At 36.9% G+C, this 23,364-nt stretch overlaps 2 protein-coding genes across 8 annotated transcripts in view; one reads left to right on the forward strand and one right to left on the reverse strand.

The window, feature by feature from the left end:
- Positions 1–444: 444 nt before the first annotated feature.
- LOC138134349 (receptor expression-enhancing protein 2-like) lies at positions 445–5,864 on the reverse strand. 6 transcript variants are annotated; one of them, XM_069052544.1, is made up of 6 exons: positions 5,664–5,864; positions 3,649–3,721; positions 3,315–3,512; positions 3,163–3,264; positions 2,023–2,415; positions 445–1,946 (listed from the first exon to the last, which is right to left on the reverse strand). In XM_069052544.1, the coding sequence occupies exons 1-6, from the start codon at positions 5,693–5,695 to the stop codon at positions 1,173–1,175; spliced, it is 1,572 nt and encodes a 523-aa protein (XP_068908645.1). In that variant the 5' UTR covers positions 5,696–5,864; the 3' UTR covers positions 445–1,172. The 6 variants fall into 6 exon arrangements, with proteins under 6 accessions (XP_068908645.1, XP_068908646.1, XP_068908648.1 ...); XM_069052545.1 differs by lacking the exon at positions 5,664–5,864 and adding an exon at positions 4,121–5,639; XM_069052547.1 differs by lacking the exon at positions 5,664–5,864 and having other exon boundaries at positions 445–849; positions 1,640–1,946; positions 3,649–4,114.
- Positions 5,865–9,035: 3,171 nt separating this feature from the next.
- The window catches only part of Kdm3 (Lysine demethylase 3), a 93,099-nt gene continuing 78,770 nt past the window's right edge, over positions 9,036–23,364 (forward strand). Inside the window, exon 1 of one of the 2 annotated variants that reach the window (XM_069054194.1) lies at positions 9,036–9,413. In XM_069054194.1, coding sequence (XP_068910295.1) covers positions 9,258–9,413 — 156 coding nt within the window. In that variant the 5' untranslated portion in view covers positions 9,036–9,257. The remainder of the gene's footprint in view (positions 9,414–23,364) is intronic. The other variant, XM_069054195.1, reaches the window with a different exon arrangement.

The raw sequence follows: 23,364 nt of genomic DNA on the forward strand, positions 1-23,364 counted from the left end.
TTTAAAAAGACACAATTGTATAGTCATATTTGCTTTTTATAATTGTTAAGAAACTTGTTTTAGCATTTTGATTAGATATCGGTTTATTCAACTACATTAGTGATAGCTTTTGATCGTACCTACTTGCCCATGCTATGCAAATTAAAAGATTAACGAAAAATATATTTTTGCACTCAAAACAAATATATGAATAAAACTACTTTATATTCCACAATATCACAACTTTGCACCGCTTCATTGATTCCATATCTACAAAAAAAAATTAAGGGATGTTTCAAAAGTTGGATTTTCTAATATAAAGTTTATCTCACCGTAATAATCACTTTTGTTATTATAACAAAAGTACAGTTTCGACATTCATTAAAGTGGAAATAAAATTAGAATCATTTGTGTAACGAACTACCGATTCTTGCATCACGTTTGGAAAAGTGTCAAACAAATAAATCTCAAAAAACAATAACTTGTTTTTTATTTCAAACATGTAGGTATGCATTTATTACAAACTTAATATAAAATGAGCTACGAAAATCATGCAATTTTAATAAATAACTTAAGCTAAAAACATCATAGATGTGTATCACCAGCACGCATTTAGTCGCTTCAAACGTACCTATTTTGTCATTCCTATAAGACTTGTATTAAAAATAATTTATATAATAATCTAAAAGCAATTCTTACGATAGAAAAGATTTGCTATAGAAAACGTACATAAAATATACTTAAATATATAACTTGCTAAAGTAATAACAAACCAAATCACAATTGAGTTTTGAGTGGCTTTCAATGTCTTTAAACAGTTTTCTTCTTAGTGGCTCTCTTTGTCCGAGGCAATGTTGCGCTTGGGATGTCCTAAAACATTGAAATTTAACAAGGCACTCTTTACAATCTTCGTTTTGTAAAAATCACAACCAGCCGGAACAAGAATTACGGATAATTGTGACTTTACTACACTACATTTATCCAGTAGATGCAAACCTAAGTATGTACAACTATACTGCACGACTGTCCGCCAAAAAAAAAAAAATTACGACTTAACAGAATTCAAATTTGGCGGAAAATCAAAAGTTGAAACAACAAGCAAAAATTTGTTAGTCAAATCAATCTATTCACAAGTTTGTTAAAGGAAAGTAGCAAGAACACCGCACACGATTCATGCCTTGGGTTTGTTTCTTTCAATCGATATCCTCATCCACATATCTGCGGATAATTTTTAATCTTCTGTGAGCCATCGGCGACTCCGTCAATGACTGAATCGAAAAACGGCTGTCACTTTTATTTACACTCCTTATCAAGTCATTGTCGCTTTTCGACTGCATTTTAGTATCGACCAATTGTAACTTGCTTTTAGTACTAAAGTCATGCCATGACGATCGTTTTTCAAGAGTATCTTTGATCTTTTTAGGAAGATTCATTAGTTTAGTGAGAGAGGAGTCGAATTTCCCTTTTGAAATCGACAACGATCGGTTAATTAGAGTGCGGCGTTTCGATCTGGGTGACTGAACGAACACTTCCTTACATTCCGCGTTTGGAGTTTCCAAGGGTTTAACCACTCCAGGTTTTAGAACCAGAGTTGCTTTGATCGCTGGCACGTTTCCTACAGGGCTGGGGGGTTTCGGAGCCGATTTTTTATTATATTTACCTCCACGAATCGTCGTCTCTGAATCATTAGACTGATTTTGTCCTGTCGGTAGCGCTACAACTTCTACACTTTTCTCATCTTTGGAAGTAGCAACTTCGTCTAGTTTTTCGACACTATCTGGACATGCTGTTAATTGTTCGTTATGACTGTTATCTTTCTCTTCGAGTGACTGGTTATCATGCAAGGAATCAAACGAATCCACAAATTCCTCCTCACTTGACTCAAGGCTACTGAGGTCGTCGATGGATCTAGCTTTATCGTTCAAGAAAATGACGTTTGTGTCAAATACTTCACTTTCACCGCTCTCCTTTAATTACAACGATTGGTCAAAGAAAGTTGTATTCTAAGAAGGGAAATGGCAACCGCACTCTTTCAATACTTACTTCACTAAGAGAAGATTTCTTAAGCCCCGATGTAGACCTTGTTACTCTAGTGGGTCTTGGTCTGCTCATGGAGCCTGTTCTAACCAAGGCCTCGCGGGCTTGCAGTTTAGGGGGTTGTCCTGCGTAAAGACCTTCTCCACTGGAGTACCCTGAGCTTATGTCTTCAGCTGACTGGACATGTTGAATTCTATCCATTCTGACGTCGACTTCTGGGAAATATAAGGAAGAAGACGATGATGCTACTCGACTAGGACTTCGTCTGCGACGCAGTAAGCGGGGGTCGGTAATAACCACGTCTGTGGTATCGCGACCATCGCTTGCATCGTGACTAGAATCGCTTAAGTCACTCAGACTATAGCTTTTTCGTAATTGGTTAACCAGTCCACCGCCTCCCTGAAATGTTTTTGTAATCACTCCACTAAGAAACCTTCGCAGTAAATTACATTTGATCTTCAAAAACAAAATATATACAATGACTTGAACGTTATTTACATTTTAAAGGAAAGTGCATGCATTATTTTACAGGTACCTTAGTGTTTATTGCATTGAATGGTAGCGGTGATTAGTGATAAAAAATATTAAGAATAGAAATATGTAACCCATAATTTTTGGTAGCTTTACTTTCCCGACGAAAATTAAATACAGGAAAAAAATAAAAAAATAATAAGAATTCATACATTTTTATTGAAAAAAAAGGATGGTAAAATCATGATCGGGGCTTGATTTACACCATAATATAATAAAAAATTAAAAATGAGTGAAAAGTAAATGTAACATATTAAAATTATAAAATAGAAAGTAGAAGCGTTGAACAACTCAGTCGCTGTAATCGTAGTCAGTCTTTTTAGTTTTCCTACTTTTTTTAGTGGTTTTTCCTTTATTTTTTGGTACTTTTCCGCTTCTAGTTCTAGGCACGGCCTCGCAGAACTCCGTCACCTCATCATCATCAGAAAAAAGTTCATTCGATAACGGTTGTTCTGACTGTGATCTGACAACACCATCAACCTGATTTTTCTGTGTGAGACGGGAATCGGAGAGGGAAAGCACTGGGTTAAGGTTCTGTTTCGTTTTTTGGAGAAATAAAAAGTGCAATGATTGTTAAGTGATTGTTAGAAGAGCATTACTGAAAAAAAAACAAACCTTGATAGCGGTCTGCATCAATGCCGTAACACCCTTGGAACCTAAATCGAGGAACTGTTTGTAGCTCTGCTCTTTGGCTTTCGTGATATATTCGTCAATTTCCTGCAGAAAATTTGTCGGTTCCAATATTTTTCAAAATAAAAGATGCTCACCTGCTCCCTGCTACTTAAAGCAGGATGAACGAATTTTCTATATAAAATGCTAGACCCTTTAGTTGCTGGTGATAGCAGCCATATCACCAATATAATTTTAATTTCGTAGTAAAACGGTAACCAACTGAAGAAGACATCGGTAAAGGTTTCAGCGCAGGTGAAAAGCGCGAACACGATCCAATACATCATCCATTTGACCTGGAAAAACGGGACAAAGAACAAACTCAAAGTGAATTCCAGTCGTGGCTAATTATAGGCGAGTTAATTCCAGGCTTTTGGCTGCTGGTGAACTCTAAACATCGACGCATGCAACAAATAACAACAATCTACTTACATACTCTTTGACATTTTTCGTTTTCACAGCCTTGTACGAAGCATAAGCGGGATATAGCGTACCGAAGAGCAATCTGAAAGAAGGGTAGACGAGGATGTAAGTCAAAGCTTTGTGACAAAGAGCGACGACCCCTAAACCCAAAAACCCGACGTGAATCAAAGAGGGTTTCATACTAGACAAAACCCCACCGATCATTTCGTTGGTACTATAGCGGCGCATGTTGTACATGATTGAGTGTCTTCGAGCAGGTTCCTGCGAGGCAGCAGGATTCTGACTGGTACGTACTCGTACTGAGGGGTTTCGATGCACGCGTCACACAGGAAACGACCTGCCATCGGAAGAAGACAACCTCATCTCTGTCAAACTCGCGAACCAAACAGTTAAACAGGATATGACATCAACTTTTGTTGTGAAAACGGTAAACTCGACTACCGAAACCGAAATGCGCATTTCGCAAAGGCCATTTTCATACCTCGTGTTACAAATAGAGGACGATCACTTGACCATTCCAGTATACCGTGAACCGTATTTCTGGTTTTTCCCTTTGGGACATGGTGCGTCGAAAATGTGCTCTCAACTAATCAAATCACTATTTTAAGACGACAATGAAGAAGAATATTTTAAGATCACGTACCCGACGTGGGTAATGCCAAACGAAAAGCGTCCCGTCCTAAGCGACGACGTAGATTTATTTATATCAGCAAGCTTCTTACAACGTCCAAATGTTTGGTAGCATCAGCTCTAAACATTAAGAAAACTCGATTATTAACTCGTCATAAACGTATTTGCTCAAGTGATTTTCGATAAACCGAAGGTCGTCAGACTCAGAAACAGTTTCAATTACGATTGGATTGTACCGTGCATCTCTTAAATGGTTCTTGCTTCAACATAAATAAAATATTATTAAGCGATCGTGTCACGCTTAATGGATCATATATTACGTTTTCCTATTAACACACAATAATTACCGTTTTAATTATTATTTAGTGGGTCGCACAAATGAAACAATGTGTAGGAAGTCTTTAATAAAAATTTCATATTATGGTTCCCGTCTTTACTTCTAGACTTTGGAAGTTGACAATTATTGTGACCAATCAATAATTACAATCTACAACACCATAGTATTCAATTGAAAGTGACGTTTTCCCAACAGATTGTTCATCCTCTAAAATATTATTGTACCTAAATATCATAGTTGAATGAGTAACATATTCAGGTATGCATTACCAAAATTTCTTCCTCCACAAGTCGTTCAACCTTGCCGCAAGCTCATAAAAAATATCGACAAGTTCGGAGTATTTTTTTAATGAAAATTCAAACAATTTTCGACGATAAGAATTTATACCTGCATCATAAAATATGCATGTATTTTTATAACTACGTACGACTGTCGTAATTAAATTAGTAGGTATACTGTTACGTTTCCGTCCATTACCTTCGCATAATGAAATTTCATCAGGTGAATTAAATTTTAATTTAGAAAATATCATTGCAAAATTCTTTTAACGAGACAACTAGGTCGCATCGATTCAAGGCGACTCTTGATCTTCCTAATATGGATTGAACAGGCGACAACACGTTGGAAAATTCGTTCAAACGAAGAAGGTAAAAGCCATTTATTTAAGTATCACTGGACAAAGCGATTATCATTGAGCAGAACTATGATATAAAACTGAAAGCTGCGTTTACTTTGTTCTATTATGATGATAAAAAATTGATAAAAATCAAAGATCAAAACTGAGCTAGGTATTCGGAAATAAAAGAAACTAAGGTTATTGTTGGTGGATAAGCATCTATTTTTTTTTTAATAAATTGATATAATAAACAATAGGATTTAATATTTATATGGGCGTTATCTCAATTCTGAATCATGTTATCTGAATTGAGGATAATTTTAACGGACAGACTGGTAAATGATTGTCAAAATTATCTTTTGTTTGGGCTGTCAGATGATCAAATTTTAAACGCAGATCGACAATCCAGGTAGGGGTATTTTAATAAAAACGATTACTTACATGACTAATCTGGATATTATCGATGATATCATGGTAATTTATCTTAATTCTTCTAACGAACACAATAAAATATTTTCCACAAATGAAACGGCTGTCAAGGTAAATTGTAAATTAAAAGCCCACTGTTACACAGCGCGCCGGCCATCGCAGCCATCTTGGGCTCGTGCGCGCGTCTCCTCTCTATCCATCTCTATCTCCTACCGTTCTAGCGTTCTACCCTCTCCTCCAACCATTTCCACAGCTGTCAATCACGTCACCAACAACAAATATTGAACCAACGTCAAGGCTCCATGTCCCGCCAAATGCAATTTTTTAAATTGTAATTTTTAAATTTAACAAAATTAAATAAAGATAAAACAGCAGCTGAACAGCCCACGTTTTGATGTTTGAAAAAAAAATTATCAAATACATAATTTATTTGTAATTTGTGATTAAATTCCCGATAATTTTGTGTTGGTGATCACGAGTGTCTGCTGTTGTAAAAATTCCCAACCCCGTAGCAGGAGGGAATTTAACAGTAGACACGAGTAGGTCACTAACAAAATTATCTGAAATTTTTCAATCAGGATGGGCAATTCATGATGATGAGTGATAAGTATTTATCGAATAAATAAATCCCAGAAAATCTCTCATTTTGACGTAAAAAATTATCAAAAATTATTGATAATTTTTTTCGGTAAAAAACTATCGTATAATTCTATAGCCTAAGGGAGTCCGTTTCGGCTCAAGGACGCGAGGGTCGCGGGTGCGATTCCGACCCAGGGCGAAATTTAAAAAAAAGGCTACATTCTGTCTCGTGGTTCGCAAGTCACGTTAAGCCATTGGTCCCTGTCTATTGAGTAATTGAGTTGATCATCATGCCCCTCATAGATTTGTAAACCAGTCCTAGACTGTGAAACAAATTTTTGGGATTTATAATATGCTAGGACGTTGCCAGGTGACGAGGCGATTATCCGAGTCACCTGCACAACGTCCGAGCGTTGTTTAAATCCCATACTATTCGAGTTATACTACGAGCTACGTAAATACTACAAAGAAAGGTAAACACCCTTTTATTGATCTTGATTCTCTTGTTGTCATCCTACGACGTCCGGTGCCCCTAGCCCTGTGTTCACGGCCTTCTGGAGTCCATGCCTGACAACAATTTAAAATGGTGCCTACAGATCTGCCAATTCTTCTGGCAATTTCTAAAATCCGCCCTCTTTCAAAGTCATTAAGATGAGGAATCTGACCAAGTGTACGCCCTCGCGGCATTTCTCGCCTTACAAAAACACTTTTCAAAGTTTTTTAAAATTCTAAAGTCAAAATTTTCAATGTAAACAAAACTTCCTTACACTTGCAATAACCGAACCAGCAGCACAAAAGGCAGAATACTGCATAGATAGGGCTGCAAATTTATTATTAAACATTTGCCCGCAAAAACTTATTGAAATGAATGATACGATATTAAGTACTTACTTACATACAGTTGCGGCCGTTGAAATCTCAGACAGGAAAGATTTAAACACTGTATAAATTCCGAAATTTGATTAGTGTAAACAGGATTTTCATCAAGGATTATAAAGTCAGTGTCAGTATTTGACATATTAGGTCAGAATCGCGCGTAACTTTTGAAATGCCGCAATTATCTGATTTGCAAAAATGTGTTTGACTGAGGGACGGTATGAGTATAAGAGCCATTGCGAGAGAAATTAATGTGGATAATGTTTGAGTGACATTTTGAGAAACGTCACTTTCAATACCATTTACAAAGCTAAAAGTTTGGCGTTGTCAAAGTGTCTGAGTTTTCAACGGCCGCAACTGTACATTCAGTGAGTTCATTATTTCGCCGAACATACAATGTAAAAATAGTTATGTTCAGTTATAAAATTGACAAGTCAATTCTTTTGAGATAGGCAACCAAACTTACAGATACATTAGGCGTATGTTTAGTAAAATAAAAAACTCACGGTATGCTACTATACCGGGTGCTGACAAAAAACCTTTGACGCTGTATATTACTTATTCCTTATTCGATTTGAATAAACGACACATCAAAAGAAATACATAGTTAGAAAAACACTTAAACATTATGTGATTCGATATTTTTTTCGACATCTATTTTTTGACAGACGATAGTCAACTTTATTTTCAAATTACACTGTATACAGTGCGTTTTTTTAACTGTTGCCATAGGGAATCGAATGGTAAAACTTATACCCTCTGTTAACTTTTGTTCCGATAGAACAGTTGGAAATAGTAGTCGACCCGGAGCAATCCGGAGCGATCCGGAGTTGACCCTTATCCGGAGCCGACACGGAGTTGACCTGTACCCGAAATCGACATGGAGCGACACGGAGCGTCCCGGAGCCTACTCGGAAAAACCCGGAGCCAACCCAGAGTTGCCTGTACCCGGGTCCGACCCGGAGCCGACCCGGAGCGTCCCGGAGCCAACCCGGAGTCGACCCGGGACGACCCGGAGTCGACCCGGAACGACCCGGGGTTGACCCTTACCCGGAGCCGACCAGGAACATTTCCGGGTCGACTCCGGGTCGTTCCGGGTTTTCATCGGGGTCGACTCCGGGTCGCTCCAGGTCGGGTCCGGGTACGAGTCAACTGCGGATCGCTTTGGGTCGCTTCAGGTCGACTCCGGGTAGACTCAGGGCCGTCCCGGGTCGGCATCGGGGTCGACTCCGGGTCGGCTCCGGGTACGAGTCGCTCCGGGTCGCTCCGAGTCGGCTCCGTCATCATAGTGACAAAAGTCAAAAATGGTGATGCTCAGGTGCTAGTTGACCCGACAAGGACACTATTCTGGCGGGCGCTGGACGTACGTATCTACTTATTCCGGAGTGCTACAATATTTTTTTCACAACTTTTTCGACAGTTTCGGATATTGGCCCATATTAATAAAGAGAAGCATTTGCTTTTGCTAACAATTTTTCTAACCTTTGCTAGCACATATAAAATATCAAAAAAATTACTTCAAGGTCAGTTCTTTTCGTATAAATAATTGTGCGAAAAAGGTTGTGGACTATTCGGTTAGTAAGTGCCATAACAGAATCTCGGAAGTTGAAAAATCTCGATTTCGTCTCGATTTTTCAAACTCTTTTGTCATATACGTAAATAAATATTGATGGAACTTTCTTCCAGATAATTTTACCTTTTTACACGTCTGAACTTTTATTTGCGGTACAGTCACGCTTGTTGTTGAGTTTAGTTCGGGACATTCGTCGAAGATGTCTCTGCGGTTGTTTCCAATAGGCGGTGCGCTCTGGCGGCGCTTTGATCAATGTTCCTTCGACATCAGAGATGGAGTTATACTTCGAGGAGTTTGTTTGCTCCTCGTGGTTGATGTGTGCGAGCAAGAGGCGACCTAAGCCGACACCGCGACGATCCCAAGCGAGAGGTTTCTTTGAGGTCGGCCTCGCCGGTCCGCCACAGCGAGATTGAAAATCTTTACATGCGTTGGACTACGCGCTAACACCAAGTTTATTTAAAAACGGAATTCCGCCGTCGAAACGAATGTTGTTGCAAATAAAAAAATTCCATGAGAATTTTGATAAATGTTGTGTAACAACAAACCTAATTGTTGTTAAGTGTTAATTGTGATGTACGATGGCATATAAATGTCGGGAGGAGATTGTAGGGAAACGTTTTTTGTCAGTGAGTGGTTTTACCAAATTAAAATCGGGTAAAATCAGTGAGTGGGGGTGGAGAGCCGGTGTTATACGTGCCGCAACACATAAGGACAACAACCATCCCGAGTTGCAGGTAAGAAATTCCCACGATATCAGTGAATGTCAAAAAGGGGGTGTGTACCCCGGAATCTTGACTACACCTGCTGGCTCATTTGAATCTGTTTACATCGGCCGGTGATCCGAAAACCCTTGCAGGTGCATTCCATTAGGGGAGAATAAACGCGCGAGGGTCGCTTTCTGACCTATTTTTAGGGACCGACAATGAATTCCCTCGTGCAGGGGTGCTGACACCCTATATAGAAAACGCACAGTCCTTGTAGGGGAAATACTTTTTTATGACAACTACAGATTTCAATGAATTCCACTTTCACTGAAAATGACATCAGCTTTACATCTATTACGTTGTTTTTCCCCCGCTGTGACATTAATAATTCGACTTGTTTAGGAATGAATGCACTACAAAGAATTAAAGCACATGTCGTTTTTACATATTAAATTTTTTTAATTTTAAATGAGTTTTCACGTCAAGGCAAAGAACAATACGATGTGGTTGTCATCAATTTCTAGAATATGTCAGTGGACGTGATAGAATTAATTAATGGAAAAGTGTAGAGGCTGTTACGGAGAAATTTTTAAATGCTTTATAATTGCAATGCGTTTTAATCAAAAACGAAATTACAATTACAAGTACACCAACGATGCGAAAAATAAGATGGATGTGTTATTAAAGTTATCTGTAATATAATTGTTCACTGTTAAGGAAATTTATTTTGAAATGGGCCTCAGATCAAAACTCTGGTTACCAATTGTCATTCTATCGATTTTAAACACTTAACTTTTTTTTAGAAAATTAAATCAAAATTTATTAAATCTCTTAGACGAAGTTGATAGCAATTGGTCAAGTTGCCCAGTGCTTGGTTTTGTTTTCACTAATTGTTGAAATTATTGATTCTTCGAGTATGAATGACATAACAAATGTTTTGGGTGCTATTCCACTTTTTACCGCGTAGCGTAGACACTTGTCTCTGTGTCTGTAAAAAAACGTGCAATTTATCAGTGTATTTTTTTTATCACTTTGTAGAAACCAATATTTGTAGATGACACGCATATCCTCCACTTTATCGTATCGATTGTGTCAAGGATCTGCTTCTCTCTAGGTTCACTGGTGTGCAGAAAAATCGCGTACACCTATTTTTCCCTGTGTTAAGTCGGTCTGGATTGGTTTTGACTTTTTATTTGGGAGTGTCAAACAACTGTTTCATTTTCCTAATAACAAATAAAACTGTGACAATCTCACTGACAGTTTATAACGTATTTACAAATGTAATGTCAAAATCCACATTTGCCAGGCAAAAAATACTCGAAAACTTGATTGCTTGATTTTTGAAGTGTACGCGATTTTTCTGCACAGCAGTGTACATATTTTCTTTAAATTTTAAAATAAAAGCAGTAATGCTTAAAGGATTTTATAGTAACAAATTAACTTCGATTTACGCAATGGTGCTTTTTGCATGTTTGAAATCTGGCTATATGTACAGTCGCGGCCGTTGAAAACTCAGACACTTTGACAACGCTAAACTTTTGGCTCTGTAAATGGGATTGAAAGTGACGTTTCTCAAAATGTCACTCAAACCTTTTCCACATTAATTTATCTCGCAATGGCTCTTATACTCACACCGTCCCTCAGTCTAACACATTTTTGCAAATCACATAATTGTGGCATTTCAAAAGTTACACTCGATTCTGACCTAATATGTCAAAAACTGACACTGACTTTATAATCCTTGATGAAAATCCTGTTTACGCTAATCAAATTTCGGAGTTTATACAGAAACTGAATCTTCAGTAAGTAGAAGAGCTCTAACATTAGCTGACACATCAATTTTTTGTACATACAAATTATGTAGATATTTGAAGACACAATAAAAAAAATATATTTTTCACGCATTTATAAATTTAAACTTGAATTATTCATCTGTAAAATACTTTGGTAGATTTATTCATATGTTGGAATAAAAATTATTGACAATACATGTTTTATTTATCATTTGATAAATTAAATCGCTTTATTTGAATTATTAGTTATGGTCTGACTGATCAGATAAAAAATGTAATAATGACAAAAGTAGTAGAAATGATAAAATGTATGTTTTTAAAAAATCAGAAACAAATTGGTGTCATCGTCGTAAACTCTACACTGTAGGTCATCGACACTGTTCTAGGCTACCAGAACAGCTCTATAATTGATTTTAATAAGAACATCATCGTGGTCGGGGTTGTGTCTTTATGTTGTTGAAGACCTAATCCGCGAGAAATCGATATTGTCAAAGTCCTGACACACCTACCCGTTACTTTCACAACAGACTGTAACGTCACAGACAATTTATTATTAGTCATAACACGCAGGTTTCCTAATCAATATTCCAAAGAAACTGTACAGGTAACGGGACATAAGTGAATTTATTGCCCTTATGTTGCTCTGAGAGGTGTACCGTAGGGTCAAGTTCATTGGTCGAAGTCTCTTTATTGTTAAATACTTTTGTTGTCAGGATTTATAGTCGGTGATTTCGTTCCAATTGAATTTCTGAAACTGCTATTAAAATCATGTCTTTTACAACTGTCAGACAACTTGCCTTACATATTCCATTTTAGGTACAAGACGTTGCGTATTTCGGCGAATTGTTGTTTACGTTGTTCTGGAGCAACCGAGTGTTACATCACAAAACAAGGTTAATGAATCAGCCGATTCCATTATCTTTTGAGGCTGCCTTACTCGTAACAATCATTTTCTGGTTACGTAACGCGAACTGAGAACCTTCGATATGTACAACCACACCTAAAAACAGCCGAAAGGAGACCCTATGGGGCCGCAAAAAATCACCGTCCAGCAGGTGCATGTACGTTTCCTGAAATAGGATCAGTACGGCTGAAGAACCAGGCCACGTCTATTTATATCCGCATACCTTGTGGTCTGCCAAGGAGTTTTTAAATACACGCGGTGTGGCGTTTACTTTTTTATGATTGTTGCGATGTTATCTGATTTTGTTGGCATGTTGCCTTTAATGGGGTTTAAGTCGTTTAAGCGTGGGTTGACGGGTGAAACTGATGCAGCGTGCACCATTTGCGCAACCCGGACCCAACACGACGTTCCGGCCGATTTTTCCAGTTACAACGAACAAAATAAATCGCCACGATCTGCTATCGCTCCGGTCAGATGCGCCCCAGTGCTCTCTTCTTGGACTGCTTTTTTCAAAACAAAACGTTTTGATTTTGTGGTGTGACTGTCCCGTTACTCGTTTTGCTGTTGCTTTATGTGGAGCGACAATTTATTTTTTGCAACAAATTGCATAGAAAGCGTATCTGACGATCCCGCGTTCTATTCTCTCGTATCGTAACTCTTGAAAAGTTCAACGATCGGCCTCATGCATACACTTTCTCTGCCACTAAACTTCTGACTCCACCACCGCTATTGAGTGAATTTTATCCGTAATTATAAAATCCTTGTACTAATAGGACCAGTAATTTTCAATTCTCTCACAATTAATCGGGTCTGACCTACATGAATCATGCCATCACCATAACATTGCAAAATCTCTTTTCTTGTCTTTCGTAATCAACTGATGCAGAAGATTAAAATTACATTGACATTGGATGTTTGGCAAGAACACGAAGCACGTGGTTTTGTTTTGGTAGCCAAGTTAAACGGTAATTTTTCCATAGGTAATTGCTCAACAGTGGATTATGTGAAAAAATGTGGTAGATAATTCTAAAACACCGTTAACCAACGAATGAATAATCATGAAGGACTTGTAACCATAATTGTAACCGCAAAAATACCGGCTGACCATAACCCAAACAATCGGGCGCCGCGTTGTAAATCAAGCTGAAATGGTTCACCATTACAACATGTTACCCAGTTTGAATTCCAAAATAACCAAAAAGCTGCATTTGTTGGTGTCATTGTGGGTTTAGCTATTGTCATGTCTTGCTGTAATAACGTCCTTGTCTTTAAATAAAGAAATGATTTTACATATTTATTTTTTTTAATAAAATACAATTACATAATATACAAAAGTAAGTAGAGTTCACGACAAGTGAGAGTAAAATTAGAACCAATTAGCACATTTTCCGTCGTGTTAATGTCTAAAACAGGATAACGAAAAAATGGTTTCATTAAAATTTAGTGATCAGTTCCTGGCTCAAAATAAGCTTTATTTATGAAATTAAAAATTTTCAGTGGGAAGACCAGATTACACTATAATATTTTGTAAACATTTACACGAATTTAATTTATACCTACAAGATTCGAAAGCAATAAAACTATTTTAGCGATCTTCTAACGTTGTTTGTAAGTCAGTTTAAACACATTCATTGTTTCTAACGAAATATTTGTTGTTTTTTCATAAAATCATGATTGTCTAGGTATGTTGAAACAATTATCATTTAATACATTTTCTTCAAAAATACCACACTAATGAAAAGCCCGAAGTATGTAGGTATGCTTTTTAACTCTATGAATATTTATTTGGTTGATTTACGATTTTTACGAAAAATAGATCAGAAATGTACACTGGCGGCCATTAATTTGGAAACACCGGCCTAATCTAGTTTACTGGATATTTCTAATATTTGATAGTGTAAGCGTTATGTCATGAACTCATATCACCCATGTCATCGTCGAGCGCATTCAACAGACTGTCGCAGCCGAAATTGATATGTCAATAACATTGTCAAAATGACAAACAATTTACAACAGAAAAATCTTGGTGTTTCCAAATTAATGGCCGCCACTGTACATACGTTCGAGATAGGAACCGTTTTTGTTTATTTCTACTCGTTATATGTATGTGTATTTCAAAAAAATCAAGAGTTAAATCGAGCGAACGGGCCGATCGTTTCAGGTGCAGGCCTAAAGCAGTGCGGGTGAGCTCTATCTTGTTGGAAAATGATGTGCATCTCAAACATGGTTCCGAATGATTTTTTTGTTTAAGAGCGATATAATTTATTCAGCTAGCTTATGCAACCACATTCAAGAATTAATGACGGGATTGAGAAATCGAAACCTTGTTTAATAAAGGTTTTTCAAATGATCTATCATCACATGTCATCCCTTGCTATTTTAAATTTCAAAGTTGGTAGCGCCCCCAGCGTCTATCTTGCCTGGTTCAAAAATATGGGGTACCGACGGGGGGAGTATTTATATTTAGATCCGGAGTGTAATAGTGCCAATTTAGATGTTTTATATTTTTTCGATTTGGTCATCATTTTACACTCAACGATAATGTAGTCCCTTAAAAATGCTTAGTTAAATGAGTAATGCAGGTACAGTGGAAAAGAAAAATTAATTTTTCAAGTTAAGCCGTTGTCTAGAGACATGTTCAAAATTTCTGTGGTTTCTTAGAAAAAAATCTCTTCAATCCAGTAATTTAAGGTCATCACTTATTATCAACTTTTTTCCACGAAAATGTTGCTTGAATTTTGTAAAAACCTATAATCGCTGAGAGCCTGACCAGGAAAATAGAACAGTCCACCAGTTCCAAATCTACTTAGGCAATGGCAGCAACCTACACATTTACATTCTATGATGTACTCGTAGGACTTCGGACGTTAACTGGGTAGAAGAATACACCTTGTCCCAGTTTACTTCGCCGTTTTTCTTTTATCGCGTTTCACAGTTTAGTTGTTAATGGGGCATAATAAACCTCTGCTGTTAACTTTTCCAAAAAAAAAAAAACGTATCAAACTGTCCAACGGAGAGGACAATCGTAAATTCTCTTAGCGGTGGAGAACGCGAATGTCCTTGTGCTTTGGTTGTCATAGTAATGTAACCACAGTTCATTCATTGTTATAAATTTTCTAACAATAATTTTCCTTAAGTGTAAAAGGCACTCACAATCAGCACCCGATTTCCTTTCGCACGTTTCCATGTTTTCTTCAATTGTCACTCTGACAGGCTAATCTTCAACCTGCTGAGACATCAAGACATCAAGTTGATAGTTATTTCGCATGCATAACTTGCCAATAAATTGCATTTATTAGAATTTATTTTCATGTATTTATTTGAAAAAAAATACATTAGTGATATCGCATTAGAATAGAAGACCCGTAAAATAATAGGTCTATTAAAATTACAAGAGGTTGTTTGTTTTTGTTTTAGTTTTGTTTTTCTTTTCTTTTTTTTTATGCGTTATGTGGACTAGGTTCTGAGCTAATCGTCTCCCAATTTATTTATTTTAATTCATCGTATATGTAAGTAGATATTTGATTTTTTCACTAGAATAAAATCATTAATTCATTGCCTTTTGAGTAGAGGTCTTTACTTTTTAAAAAGAGAATTCAAAACCAAATAGTATATTATGATACAAGTTTATAAGGAAGCCTTTAAAGCACGCGCGACGAGTTTAAGAGCACGACGCATAGCGGAGTGCTTTTAACGTCGCAAGTGCTTTAAAGGTCCTTATAAACGTGTATCATACGCTATTTTTTATTATACCTGCACTAAAATCTGAAAATTATAACAAAAAAAAAGCAAATTGAAATACCTTTTCCGAAGTAATCTGTGTCATTAATCGTTGATATAGAAGAATAAATTGCGTATAAATGTCTATTTATTATTGTTCAAAATGTAGGTGAATTTGTTGTTACCTAAGCGACTTTAAAGCTTTAGTGTTTTAAGGGCCCTTTTTCGCAAATACATTTCTGATGATAACTATGTTAATGTTGAAGACACCAGAGATATACCCATCCAAACTTTTCGCGCGGACACCCAGTGTAAACAACGTCTTGGGCGAAAAATGTAATAAGAAAATTGAATTATTTGAAACCGAATATTGTTTTGGCGTTTAAAATACAATACTTTTAACATTGCGTAAATGAAGCAGACATTTGCAAATGCAGCGGAGTATATTTAGGACAGACTGAATCTCACTTGTGTATATTTTTAGCTTCAAAGGTTACATAAAAGAAAATGAACGTTCCGGTTACAATTACCGTATTGGACAGATTTGTTTTGGTGGATGCGCCGGTTTTCCTGTCTTTTTTTCATTTATTTTCATTTCTCTCCGCTCTGAAACAATTTTATTATTATTGAGAAACTCTGTTGCTTGGTCGATTATCGTTTTCCTCTTACATGACCTGGTATCCGAGTGTAGGGTCGTCAGGTCGGACGTATTTATAGGTCATCAGATAAATGTCGTGGGTGAACAAGGTGCACCGCTCATGCATTGGTTGCAGCTTGAGAGATAGTGGTTGACCTCCAATACCGGCGTCTCCAATATCAAGAAAAAGTTAACTTCGGCAAACTTTTACAAGCTTTCCAAACTCCTTCCGAACATACATTTTTTCCACACCACTTCACGGATCGGTTAAAATTAACAGCATTATCTCGGAACGAATAAATTCGTTGGCTTTTAATAGGTTTTGTCGTTCCGAAAGTGATACCCTCCGTTGACCTGCAATCTTAAGACTCTCTCGAGGGATGATGCCCCCCTGACATCTCCATTATGACCCTTGCTCTTGTTCGTGCGTGTTTATCAGTCACCTTGAAAGTGTAGATACTGCACGAATACGCACACACGCAGAATGTAGGTTGGAAGTTGTATTCAGTTTGGCACCCCGGCCGTGGTTATTGATTTCTTAGTGGGTCGATGCTGGGCTCGTGAGGCTCAGCACGCGTCAATGCGGGGGCGGCATTTGCACAACGCGCTGTTATGCTTAATTAAACCGACAAGGAACGTTCATTGCGTACGTACTACACATAGACGGAAGTGGAAGCACGTAATGATTGTTGGTTCGCCATCTTTATCAAGATGAAGAAGCTCCAATGGAAACAAACGGTGCTAATGGGTAGCTGTTGTACTAATAACGACCCCTAATATATATGTATATTGCACAATACAAGTGTAAAAAGTAAAATGTTGCATTTGTTCGTTTCATTCTCTTTTTATTTTTCATTATTATGTAAGTACATATATGTATGAAAGGAAAAAACTGTGTGTAATAAGAGATGATAAAACTTACAGTAAATATTTTCATGCTCAAGAGCTTTGTAATGCATCGTTAAAAAATATTAATCTATCCCTGTTGTCATTGTTTTTTCAAACTACATAATTTCAAAAATGGCACAATCAGTTTCAACAAGATTTTATTTTATTTGACATACCTAGTACATATCTTATTTTATGTATGCACATCCAACATTAAATTAAGAGTGATGACGTAACAACTACATATATGTGTTACACCCTATGCACTGGTTCACATCCTAAAATTTCAAATTTTTGTCATCTGGAATATGTACTTAACCTAGAATTTGATGTCCGAGTTCTTTTAAACATAGTGACTTACTAAAGTATTTTTATTGTCAGTTGAGTTGAATGCATTTTCTTTTTTGTTGCAGGTAAGTCTACTGTCACGTCGTTTTAAACCTTGAGACTTCCTTCGAATTGAACCAGAATCGATGTCGGTCAGCGCGAACGTGTTCACATTCTACATGCTTATTAAGCACCCAGTCTCGTGCAATCAAAATAATAAGATACGAAACGTAACCGAGCGTAATGATGGGTTCCAGCAAGAAATGCCGAAGGAGCTCAACCGGTCGGATCTCCAAAACAATAAGCACGGCCTGTTTCACATTGTCCATCCTCAGGTGCATAAGCAAAAAGCTTGCCATCATCTTGCTACAAACATGTCTAGACCGCGTGCGAATAGTGGAAACAATAGATTTTACCAGACGGGATGATTCAAAGAGGTGTTGTCGGACGGGTTCTGCAGGGGTCGTTAGCCGTGGCGGCGGCGGCGACGGCACGGAGTTCCTTTACAAACTCGTCAGACAAAAACTTGTTTCCTTGGAATACGACGAACGTAATTAATGAGGTGTTTTCGTGGGTCGCACCCATCGGAGGTTTGTTGCTCTTGCGGAAATTTCCACCAAATTTGGAGACTGCAGATTCGAGAAGACATTCATCCTAATGTCCGGGATTCCTGCTTACATTGCACAATCAAAAGGTGCCGATGCGAGATCCATTCTGCGATATAAATCCTCCAGGCGGAATCCCAAGCACGCCTGGAAGAATGTTCCATCTACAACCACCGAAACAAACAAAAACGACATACGTGGTGCTCCTTCTCAGCCTGGAAATCGACAATTTACTATAAATTCAACGATCTTGTGTTTATCTTTGTCGCTTCAATTGAACATTCGAAAAATATTTTACTTGATACAAACAAGATAGTAATTATAAATTTATAAATGGTTCTAATTTAAAATGTAAATGCCTTAATCTGTCCGTACCTATAAATTTTTGGTGATCATTTTCAGTTATTTTTTAAATATGTAATGTTAAAAATATGTACCTATACTTGTAGGTAGCAGCTGAGATTTAAAAAGTTGTGATAAGTATCTTTTTATTAATTTTATTTTTGAAATAGATATAAAGCAATAACGCAAATTTGTATCATTTTTGGAATTTTAGTAGAACCAGTAAGCGTGTTTGTGTTACAATCGTTACACATAGGCCTTGATTTGGGTCCAGAGAGAATTGCCAGAATAAAAACTTTTATTCATCTTAATTAGGCTCTCCAATCGGCGCAAAACATTACCTCCGCCCTGACTCAATTTCATTTGTGCAGTGGACGCTGTAACGGTCAAAAAAGTCCAACAAAGACTGCTGCAGAAGCTATAAAAGAGCTTAGAACAGCGGATGGTTCGTATCGAAATAGGTTTTATGGAGCGGATACATAGTCAACGGAGTATATTAAAGGGATGAACAAAACAACCCGCTGAAAACGCAAAAAATTCAGGTCGAATCGAAACTTGGGCCCAAACGAGTAAATCCAATATAAACATAAAAAAAATGAGGATGAGGCATGAAACAATTTGAATTTCCGGTCAGTTGCCGTTCATCAGCGCCGATTTCGATTACGCAACAAATCCCATTATACAAACTTGAAGAACGGGCTCCATTTAAAAGGGGCCTCCGAACCGGAAACTCTGAAACCATCAGAATTAGATGGGACGATAAGAGAACGTCGTTTCTCAGAGTTTGTGGCAGTTGGAAGGCGAGGACTGGCGGCGACCTCACTGTAGGTCTTATCGAATGTGCCATTCGTACGTTCCCTTGGGCTATTATACGCGAAGGCGTCGTTCCAAGACACCCTTCCCAATCAATTGCGGCAATGTTTCCCTGGATGCAGATCCTATAAAAGGGTACGCCGTGTGAAATCATCTACCCCGTACAATGCTCAAGGTCAACAAGTTATTGATGATGTCGATCGAACTTATTGCGAAATGGGGTGAAAGATGATGTTGGAAAGTTTTTGTGAAGGGAACGGATCTGCCGAATCCGGAAAAATAACACCTAAAAATTCCAGAAGACATATTTTTGTTGTCTCGTCATAAACATAATTTTTTTGATTTTTTTTTCTAAAAAATGATAATGGGATACATTGGTCCCAAAACAAAACACTACTGGGACACAGTTAGTCCATGTCCATCCGTAAAAAAATAATTACATCTTTTTTTCACTATTAGAAGCCTAGTATCCTATTTTCATGCTTAAAAAGAAGCTTTGGATAACAGCAGAACGGATTCTGTCCTGAAAGGGTTAAATGTAGGTACTCGCAGACAGGGAAGCCTGTCATAAGTCAAGAATATATTAATGCTTTTTTTATATAGAAAGACATTCTAGCATTAATCATTCATATACTATTTTTCTACTACCCTTTGAATTACCGTTTATCATTTTCTCAATCTTTTTATTTAGAAAACAATATTTTTTTTATGAAACATGTTTCTAAATTACAAAAATGTTACCATACATTTATAAACTTTTTTCATAATCTATTTTTAAACTAAATACAAGTAATACAAGTTGAAGTCCTTCATTTTTTTTTTTCACTTTCACCGGAAATGACCTGAGCTACCTATCTGTATGTATACAAGTATTTCATACAAATGTGAAAAAACAAGATTCAAATAAATTTCACTCATTCAAGATACTCGTAATTTTTGTCCACGAGACAAATAATCAGCCAATCAAATGCTAAAACACTGTTCCGTAACGTCCTGTGTTGAGATAGCTGCACGTAATTTGCGATGAGATTAACTCCTATTGTGAGCCCCTGTGATGAAGTGAAGTTTTGCTTCTGATCTAGAATTAACATTTCGGATACCCATGATAACTTTTCATATCAAATTTTAATTTGCCGAAAAATACTGCCCGGACTTGACTTTTATTTTGCCGCTAATCCAGGGACTTTTCTTGTTTGCTATGGAAAGCAGGCATGTAAAAAAAAGTCCAAGTTATTTATTATTGGTAACGTAACAGTAGGTACCAAAAAATGTAGTGATGTCATTCTCACGATTATTGCTTTTCATAGTATATAACGGTATTAGGCCGATATGGGTTATATAACAGACATGGTTGAGGTATTGTAAAATCGAGGCGGAGCCGAGATTTTATAATCAACCGAGTCTGTTATATCCATATCGGCCGTATGTTGTTTTATAGTTTTCTTTATACCAATAATACTTAACATTTAACGATGATTTATTTGTAAGATTGACATTTCTCTTTACTTCAAAAATTAAATTTAGTTGTCATCTATGCCGTAACCGTAGCAACGGTAGCAAAAATAACGGCCTAGTCTGTTATAGGTATCATATCAATCAAGCATTGAGTACTGATAAATCCTAATAACAGTATGGTATAAAGAAAATATATTATTACTAATTGTAGAGCATCCGATGCATCAAGGATACTGATACACCTCCATATTAAAACACAAACGCTCTACGTAAATGCCAAACCATGTGTATAATTTGATTTAATGTAACTCTTTAATAAAAACAATTAAACTGAAATTAAATTTCGTTTCTGTAATTTCTACATTACATTCAAATAAGACAAGTCAAGATTATTTGCTTAAAACACGGTGCTATTAATTCATGTCTTGAAACAATTAAAATTAAAATTTCAACCAAAACATGTCGTATTAACCAGAAGACTACTATTTTGAACTGACAATACTCGTATTTATGTGGTAGATTCCGCTTTGTAGGAAAGTGTCAACGTTCAAAAAGACGATACTCTTTCTGGTGGTTATTTTAAATGAAAGCATTCAAACTGATGTGTCAACGCCCCTGAAAAGCAGTCTGCATTTGCAGGGAAATTAACCCCAAAAGGATTAATGGATGGAATGACGTCCGAATAATGCACCTCATTTACGTTGCCATTTACCCAAATGTCAAATTTATTGTTTTTGCGATATAAACGCCACCCTGCAGGATTATAGCGCCTGCTGTGTCATAAACACGTGCCATATTTAGAACAATCTATATTTTCAAGCTGAACTGCTCAAATCCTTCCACAACAACGAACCGAACGATTAGCTTTAAAGGAGACACGCCCCACAAACCTGAGGATTTCTCAACATCACCCGGACTATTCCTTGGATCAAGTGCCCACTGGCCATTTTGATGCACGAACCGACCGTCCCCAGATTGGTGCAGTAAACGGAGTCGCTAAATAAACATTTTACGATGTGACGTCGTCCCACGCTTTATTTACATTCGAAGAGATTGTCGGTCGGGACAGCCCCAGCTGAGGAAGCTGAGAAAGGGAATAATAATTGCGATCATCCTCCGACAAATAACTCCGACGATTTCTGTCTGCCTAATTTGATTATGCAAATGGAAAACTGCCAGTTCCGCCATAATGGAATATTGATTTTGGAAAAGCGCGAATGATATTAGAGTCTTGGATCTATTGAGAATGCGAAAGGACGACTGTTCGGATTCAAGGAAGTGTCTCTGTTCCGGCGCCGGCAACTCATACGATGTCGTAACGATGCCAATGTCGGCTCTTTACTACCAGAACTGCTATACTTAGATACACGTATTGGGCCAATTAATAACAATAAACTTGTTTTGGAGAAATATAAATGGATAGAAAATTGCCAATGCAGGACAAAACACTTAGTAATACTGAACTTCTAACGAGAGTTCATAAAATATTGTGGTCAAAGCAGACGATGATTTTGTCTTGTTTACAAACGCAGGTCGCTTTTTAGTTGGTATGCTTTGACATTTCATTCAAATAAATAACCTCACTTTGATTCTCATTTTATTGCAACTAAAATCATCATCATACAGCCGTTATTTGTCAACGCAAAGGTGTGGTATAATACGTACTACAGAAGTACAGACGCCTTGACCATCAGGTAGCATTAAGAAAACCAGGTTAGCTCGAAACAGTCTAAGGCCCGGTATTTCAGTCGTGGGTTAAACCAAATAAAAATGGTTAACTATTAAATTACCTGGTTAGGGGTATTTCGGTGTCGGGTTGGTTCTAATCAAGGTTAAATTTAACTGGAAAGTTAACCCAGGGGATAGGGGTGGGTTAACCTGCTTTTTCTCGGTTAGACATGCGCATTACTCGTGCGGTGCAGAATTATTTATTTTTCTGTTTTGGCAAGTTTAATATTAAATTAGCACTTATAACGGCTATTTCGCATTTTGAAGGGGCGCCAAATGAAAGTTTGAAAATGGACAGTCGTCGAAGATCCAAAAATTAGAGTTTGATATAAGCATTGTATTTACATTAAAATGTTAATTGTGAAACTCAATTTAATTTGATCTTACAATAGGTATTATTTATTTTTACTTGAATAGATTTTTTTTTTATTATAGTTTACAGTATTGTAAAAGAATTATTTTTTGTTAATAAAATATTATTTTATTTAATAGTATGCCCGTACCTTGTGTTTCATAAATTTTTATATAAATTCTGATTTTCCCCGAATTAAAAAGAGCTAGAAGATTAATTTTTTTTTATTGTTACATTAATATTTATAATTATTTTCTTGTTTTTTAATATACATATCTGATCCAAAAGTCGGTATCTGTTGTAAAATTCCATTATAAAAAAATAGGTATGTATTTTTGAATAAAAACACCTCACTCTTTAACCAAAACAACTCTACACGTGGGTTAAATACTGTCACAGCTGACAGCAAACGGCAGC

Source organism: Tenebrio molitor, chromosome 7 (genome assembly GCF_963966145.1).
Source record: "Tenebrio molitor chromosome 7, icTenMoli1.1, whole genome shotgun sequence".
In the NCBI taxonomy this organism is placed as follows: Eukaryota; Metazoa; Arthropoda; class Insecta; order Coleoptera; family Tenebrionidae; genus Tenebrio; species Tenebrio molitor.

Bases quoted from the DNA above. Each gene is read 5' to 3' on its own strand.
- LOC138134349 (XM_069052542.1), bottom strand. From the start codon at position 3,876: ATGTACAACATGCGCCGCTATAGTACCAACGAAATGATCGGTGGGGTT. The intron at 3,265-3,314 runs GTGAGCATCTTT...AATTTTCTGCAG, and splicing joins CTTTAAGTAGCAGGGAGCAG to GAAATTGACGAATATATCAC. The intron at 1,947-2,022 runs GTAAGTATTGAA...TTGTAATTAAAG, and splicing joins AGAAATCTTCTCTTAGTGAA to GAGAGCGGTGAAAGTGAAGT.